The 7,500-nt window shown below is 39.5% G+C and overlaps 1 protein-coding gene across 7 annotated transcripts in view; it reads right to left on the reverse strand.

Moving 5' to 3' along the window:
- The window catches only part of caskb (calcium/calmodulin-dependent serine protein kinase b), a 92,932-nt gene that overhangs the window by 19,450 nt on the left and 65,982 nt on the right, over positions 1–7,500 (reverse strand). For 2 of the 7 annotated variants that reach the window (XM_081381228.1, XM_081381225.1), the window contains exons 14-20: positions 6,493–6,681; positions 5,365–5,443; positions 5,203–5,288; positions 4,166–4,234; positions 4,003–4,071; positions 1,349–1,384; positions 814–852 (exon numbers count right to left, since the gene is read on the reverse strand). In XM_081381228.1, the coding sequence (XP_081237354.1) occupies positions 814–852; positions 1,349–1,384; positions 4,003–4,071; positions 4,166–4,234; positions 5,203–5,288; positions 5,365–5,443; positions 6,493–6,681 (567 nt within the window). Of the gene's footprint in view, positions 1–813; positions 853–1,348; positions 1,385–3,939; positions 4,072–4,165; positions 4,235–5,202; positions 5,289–5,364; positions 5,444–6,492; positions 6,682–7,500 lie in introns of all 7 variants that reach the window. The other 5 variants (XM_081381229.1, XM_081381226.1, XM_081381227.1 and 2 more) reach the window with 3 other exon arrangements.

Here is a 7,500-nt window from a genome sequence, read left to right on the forward strand (position 1 = left end):
TTGAAAATGCGTTACCATGGAAACAGTACTTTAAAACCTTTTAGCGACTCAATTCGTGTGATATCAACTTCAAATATGGAACACAACTTGTTTTGACGTATGGCTTTGATTTTATAGCAATTTTATGGTCCAAATTATTTAGTAAAATATATATTAGCATAATATTTAGCTTTACAGTTAAATTAAACTTCTATAACTTTTTAACAATTTCATTTGTTGAAGTGATTCTGCAATAATCTTCTGAGCGTCTCTGTGAATGTTCTGTAAAGCATTGATGAACTACAGCCAGTTAAGATCAGATCTGTGATCAGTTAACAGGTTAAACAAGAACAGGTTATAATTAGGGCTGTCAATCAACTGAACATTCCATAGGAATTAATTACATGAATCATTTATTGTGCCAGAAGATCATTACAGCATTACAGCATTAAATGAGTAAATCAGTCGATAGACTTTCACTGCATTGTGTTGTTGAATTTCAGACACATAAAACACTGAACATGAACCGACAGCCCTAATTATAATGTGACGGCGTGTCAGACACACACACACACACACAGTCAACCAATCAGATGTGAGCAAACCCCACTGACGGACAGCATGGGCGTGACTAAGAAGCCAATCATCTGAGGGGGAGGAGCCAATCGTACCACAGGAGGGTTAGTGTATGAACCGCCACTATGGGAAGCTGGGAGTCTAAAGCACCAACTAGAGAAGCAAAGCCTGATGGGAGGAGACTCAGAATCAAAGATGGGAAATGAATCCGGGTCTGTGGGCCGAGTGGAACTGCTCTACTGGGTCCGAGAAACTCACCTTCCGAAACATTTTATCCTTGACTGCAGGTCTGGAGATCTAAGGGTTTGAAAGCATCACACACACACACACACACACACACACACACATCATGCAGTAGAACAGACCTAACATGGACAGGAAATGGCAGGATGTTGGAGGAGCCGCATTTTAAAGCAGTCGGGTGAATCAAAGGCCAACACCCAAAACAAACACAAGAGGAAATATGCATTCAAAAAAAAAATCACCCGTTGACAAAGTGATGCAAAAAAAAACTGACTGATATTAAATATGTGGTTTTCTGAAGCTTTCAGCAGCCAATGAGAGTGCAGGACTCAGGATTTCTTGCCTAATCAGAGCAGAAAAATAATTGAAAACTCCAGAGATTCGCTTTGGTTCAGGGATGTGAACGTTGTTGAGATGTACGGATCGCGTCACATTGTCAGGTGGTTCTCGGTGTGAACAGATCTTCAGGTCGTGCAGCTGACACACACACACACACACACACACACAGACACACAGACACACTCATGTGATCAGCAACACGGACTCTCACCTGTCTTCCTTTGGGCTGAATAGTTGATGGCAGATCCTGCATAGATAAGATTTCTTTATAAACTGTTCAATTGCTAACTTTCAGTTTCAAATATAAATGTTCTGTGTTTGAAAAAACTGACGGCTCGGGGCGTTTTCACACTTGACATGTTTTTTTCAGAACCTGGTGCATTTTCTCCCTTAGTTCGGTTCGTTTAGGCATATATGAACACGGCAATAACACTCGGATTCACACCAGTTCGGTTGAGCTTCGGTTGAATTTCGGTTGAGTTTCAGGTTGAGTTTCGGGTTGAGTTTAGGTTGAGTTTAGGTTGAGTTTCGGGTTGAGTTTAGGTTGAGTTTAGGTTGAGTTTCAGGTTGAGTTTAGGTTTAGCTTCAGTTGAGTTTAGGTTGAGCTTTGATTGAATTTAGGTTAAGTTTCGGTGGAATTTAGGATGAGTTTAGGTTGAGCTTCAGTTTAGTTTAGGTTGAGCTTAGGTTGAGCTTCAGTTTAGTTTAGGTTGAGCTTAGGTTGAGTTTCGGCTGAGTTTAGGTTGAATTTAGGTTGAGTTTAGGTTGAGCTTCAGTTTAGTTTAGGTTGAGCTTAGGTTGAGTTTCGGCTGAGTTTAGGTTGAATTTAGGTTGAGTTTAGGTTGAGCTTCAGTTGAGTTTAGGTTGAGCTTTGATTGAATTTAGGTTAAGTTTCGGCTGAGTTTAGGTTGAGTTTAGGTTGAGCTTCAGTTGAGTTTAGGTTGAGCTTTGATTGAATTTAGGTTAAGTTTCGGTGGAATTTAGGATGAGTTTAGGTTGAGCTTCAGTTGAGTTTAGGTTGAGTTTAGGTTGAGCTTCAGTTTAGTTTAGGTTGAGCTTAGGTTGAGTTTCGGCTGAGTTTAGGTTGAATTTAGGTTGAGTTTAGGTTGAGCTTCAGTTGAGTTTAGATTGAGCTTTGATTGAATTTAGGTTGAGTTTCGGCTGAGTTTAGGTTGAGTTTAGGTTGAGCTTCAGTTGAGCTTCAGTTGAGTTTAGGTTGAGCTTTGATTGAATTTAGGTTAAGTTTCGGTGGAATTTAGGATGAGTTTAGGTTGAGCTTCAGTTTAGTTTAGGTTGAGTTTAGGTTGAGCTTAGGTTGAATTTAGGTTGAGTTTCGGCTGAGTTTAGGTTGAATTTAGGTTGAGTTTAGGTTGAGTTTAGGTTGAGTTTAGGTTGAGCTTCAGTTGAGCTTCAGTTGAGTTTAGGTTGAGCTTTGATTGAATTTAGGTTAAGTTTCGGTGGAATTTAGGATGAGTTTAGGTTGAGCTTCAGTTGAGTTTAGGTTGAGCTTCGGTTGAGTTTAGGTTGAGCTTCGGTTGAGTTTAGGTTGAGCTTCGGTTGAGTTTAGGTTGAGCTTCGGTTGAATTTAGGTTGAGTTTAGGTTGAGCTTCAGCTGAGTTTAGGTTGAGCTTCGGTTGAGTTTAGGTTGAGCTTCGGTTGAATTTAGGTTGAGTTTAGGTTGAGCTTCGGTTGAGTTTAGGTTGAGCTTCGGTTGAATTTAGGTTGAGTTTAGGTTGAGCTTCAGTTGAGTTTAGGTTGAGCTTCGGTTGAGTTTAGGTTGAATTTAGGTTGAGTTTAGGTTGAGCTTTGGTTGAATTTAGGTTGAGTTTAGGTTGAATTTAGGTTGAGTTTAGGTTGAGCTTCGGTTGAATTTAGGTTGAGTTTAGGTTGAGCTTCAGTTGAGTTTAGGTTGAGCTTCGGTTGAGTTTAGGTTGAGCTTCTGTTGAATTTAGGTTGAGTTTAGGTTGAGCTTCGGTTGAGTTTAGGTTGAGCTTCGGTTGAGTTTAGGTTGAATTTAGGTTGAGTTTAGGTTGAGCTTTGGTTGAGCTTTGGTTGAGGTGAGAAAGCAATCCGACCCAACAGACTAACGAACCAAGTGCTATCATAATTCATAACGGGAAATGTGTTACATAATAGCAGCAGTGTCTGATTCTGCGAGTGAACGCATTAGTTATTATCACGGTTAATACAATTAATATAATTGGTCAGTTAGAGCGGCATTAAACTTGCGGAGAGAACGTGTTACTAACGCAGAGGAAACTGACCAATAAGAGCACAGTTGGACTCACATGTGACTTGCATAAACAGATTTTGTTATGCTTTGAGATGTTGCCTCGTGAAAGCGAACCAAACCGAGAAGAAAATGCAACATTGTAACAAATTAAATCCATATTTGGGAACAAAGCAAATGATCTACAGGTCTGAAAACGCCCTCAAACTGTTAAAACATACAATTATGGGTTTTTTCACCCAAAAATGAAATTACTTTACGTAAGACTTTCATTCATGAAGGTATTTCTAATTGAAAGTCTCTTCATCCAAAACTGAATGGATGGTAAAATAAACCCATAAGAATGGAGCGTTTTAATGCAGAGCTTCTGAAGAGACACGATCGCTTTACACGATCAACAGTTTTAATTTATGCTTCTGTTCACATATAAACATTGATCAGCTTATGGGTTTGTAGCGACATGAGGAAACTAACTGATTATAGATTTTCATTTTTGGGTGACCTTTCCCTTTAACATCACAGTGTTTACAATCCACAGTACTGCAAGAAAAGAGTCTAAGCTTTCATCTAACCATATGAACCCATAATGCATTGTGCTGTGGTTTTGTAGGACTCTCTGTAGACTGTTGTCTTACTAAGATGGAGCTGGTGACGCTGGAGTGTCCGTTAGCAGGAGACTGTCTGGACAGATCCGGGGAATCTTTCTGAAACGCCATAGAAACACAGGAAGATGTGGTCAAACACACACTGCTCAGTTCCATGAGTGGCCAGAAGGTGGCGCTCTGGGGAAACACTTACATCACAGGACAGAGACTGGCTGCGGTAACTGGGCACGATTTTAAAGGTGATGCTGCCTCGCATCTCGCGCTGTGAGGAAACACAAACACACACAAATACATGACTTAAACTCACCACTGATGCAAACACATTAACCGAGAGTTCATAATCACATCCTATCAGACACAACATACACGTGTGAGAGAGTGTGTGTGTGTGTGAGAGAGAGAGAGAAAGAGTGAGTGTGTATGTGTGTGAGTGTGTGTGTGTGTGTGTGTGTGAGAGAGAGAGAGAGAAAGAGTGAGTGTGTGTGTTTGAGTGTGTCTGTATGAGTGTGTGTGTGTGTGTGTGTGTGTGTGTGTGTGTGTGTGTGTGTGTGTGTGTGTGTGTGTGTGTGTGTGTGTGTGTGTGTGTGTTTATACAAATGTAACAGAAGTGAGTTAGATCTGACAGTATTTCCCTAACCCTCCTCTTGTGGACGTCCTCGTTTGTAAAAATGCTATAAAAAGAAACTTTTTTTTTATATTTGGAAAAACACAGAACGTTTCCTGCTGTGTGTGGTTTATGGTTAGGTTAGAGAATATGTCCTCATTTAGAGAAGTTAATGTGTGTCAAATATGCTTTCAGGGTCACTATATGAATGATGAATGATGTGCTGATGATGTTCTGTTCATTAGTGACTGCGCTTAAAACAAGAGGAAGATCTGTTGCTGGAGTCAGAAAAATAATCTTGTTTTCCATTTTTGAATTCAGTTTATTTTTCAGACTCCATTGGCAGATACTGGATCTTGTTTTAAGCGCAAACTCACTTCATTTTCATGCTTTCTTTCAGTGATCAAGGCTTAATATCGTCAGTCATTGTTCTTCTTCTCCAGTAAACGTGTCTTGATTTAAGAATGTTTGGATGTTTGTGCTGGAGAGCGAGATGTTGAGGACCAGAGGAAGTGGAATGTTAAATTGGGTCACTGGTTTACTCAGACAGTCCCAGCAGTGACTCAGAGTTGTCTCTGGTTATGTGTGTGTGAGAGAGTGTGTTATGGTGTTTCTCACACACACACCAGCATCTTCTGCAGCTGCTCCACCGTCTGATTGGCCACGCTGATACCGTTGATCTCACGGATCTCGTCTCCGACATGCAGGGTCCCTGAAAAACACAGCGTAGGTGAGCGCGGCATCACACACACACACACACACGCACGCACACACACACACACACACACCTTGTCTGTGGATCATCCCTCCATGCATGATTCTGGCCACAATGCAGTGGTTCAGGTCGTTCATCTTCAGAGTGATTCCCTGTCAACAAACAAACAAACCTGATGATATCGATGCACATCCGTCTGAACGGCTTCATATCACGCACATCTGACACACACACACACACACACACACACACACACACACACACTTGTCTCTTGATCTACTGAACTGGATCTGATAGTTAACAGTGTCTTAGTTTGATCAATCTGTTGAACTGACTGTTCTATTTCCCACATGCAACACGTCACATGACTTCATAACTGACACACTAAAGATTGTTTATCGATTGGAATCAATGAAATCAGAGTTTCGGAATGAATGCATTTGTTTTTATTTATTTCCTTTTTTTAGCATTATTTTTGTGTACATTTATATGCATTTTATTTTTTATTTTCCTCATTCCTTGCTCTATTCCTATATCTCTCTCACATTATTCTCCTGTTTATTACTGTGAAACACTCTGTACTGAATAAAGAGCTGACTCGACTCGTTCTGTTTTGTAAGATAAATAAATAATGGGGAAAAATTATCTAGAAATGTTAACAAGGTTGCAAAAGCAAAGCTCATAAAAATAAATGTAAAATAAAACTGCTCATAAAATATTCATTTGGAAACGCTGGTCAGTTTTCATCTGTGTATGAATGTATATGCATTATAGTTTATCTTTATGCATATTATCTCTGACAAATATTATTGTGTTCTGTAAGATATTGTATCGGTTTTCTCAAAACATTCTAAATATATAATGCAACAGGAAATTTAAGGAAATTTTAGCAACCAACTTGAAAAGCTCATATGTCATATAATAGTTCTTATGAAATCAATGTAAGATTATATAATATTTAGTTTGAGCTCCGGAGCTGAAAACATTTTCATTCACTGGCCTTTAGTCTCAAGGTTTTGTTTTTGGTGTGTTACTTCACTGGTTGTGTGTCAGTGTTGTTGGTCACATGACGAGTGTGTTATTTCACTGGTTGTGTGTCAGTGTTGTTGGTCACATGACGAGTGTGTTATTTCACTGGTTGTGTGTCAGTGTTACTGGTCACATGGCGAGTGTGTTGCGTGCTCATGTCTAGCACTGGTACCATGGGCTCGTCCGTGTTCTTCTGGAACTGCACGAGTCGCACGCGCGTGACGTTCTCCAGGTCCAGGTCCCCGTTGATGCTCTCGGGAGAGTCTCCGTTCAGGTACGGGGAAGTAGGAGGAGGAGTGACTCTCAGAGCCTCGTCACTGTACACCTCGTGAGCAACGACATCGTGAGTCTGTAGAAGAGCCTGTGACAGAACACACACACATGATCAGTGTGTGTGTGTGTGTGTGTGTGTGTGTTAGTTTGTTGATTTGGTCACTATAGTAACGGCAGCGGCAGCATCGTGTCGCATCTGAGCAGAAACTAAAGCGCTCGACAGAAAGACTCAGACTGAAGCTGCAGACTCAGCCAAACTACAATGCAAACATTAGAAAACTTACACATTTAATAAGTAACTGTTAGTTTGCTCGTGTGTGTAAATAATAAGTAATATTTCTGCACACACTAACACATATTAACATTTCAAGAGAATGCATCAAGAACAAACATAAATAAATATACTATTATTCATTGTTAATTAACCTGGACTGATAAATGTTAGTTCATGATCCTTAATGAATGAACTAATCTTAATAAACCTTGTTTTAAATATTAAATATAAAAAACACATTCTCCGGTCTGGAATATGAGGGCAACCAACAGCAACTGTACCAATAAAAAATAGTTTTTTAAAGTGTAACATGAAAAAGTCATCAATATATTAATGTATTATTGTAGTGCAGGTGCTAATGTCCAGTTCAAGATAATCAGGAGGATCTGAACATAAAAGCACTTTAAAGCAAGATAACACTTGAATCTATCTATATATATATATATAGTAGCATAGTTGCAGATATAGTTATATCTATATAGATATAGTTGCTGAGTTACTTATAGTCAGAAGAATATCTATATATCTATCAATATCTACAGTCTATCCATACTCTGGCAGTGTTAGTTGATATACAGTTGCTAAGTGACTTACAGTCAACAGCACGTTCACGAGGACCATCAAAACAGCTTT

Source organism: Scardinius erythrophthalmus (assembly GCF_964197995.2).
Source record: "Scardinius erythrophthalmus genome assembly, chromosome: 12".
Lineage (NCBI taxonomy): Eukaryota > Metazoa > Chordata > Actinopteri > Cypriniformes > Leuciscidae > Scardinius > Scardinius erythrophthalmus.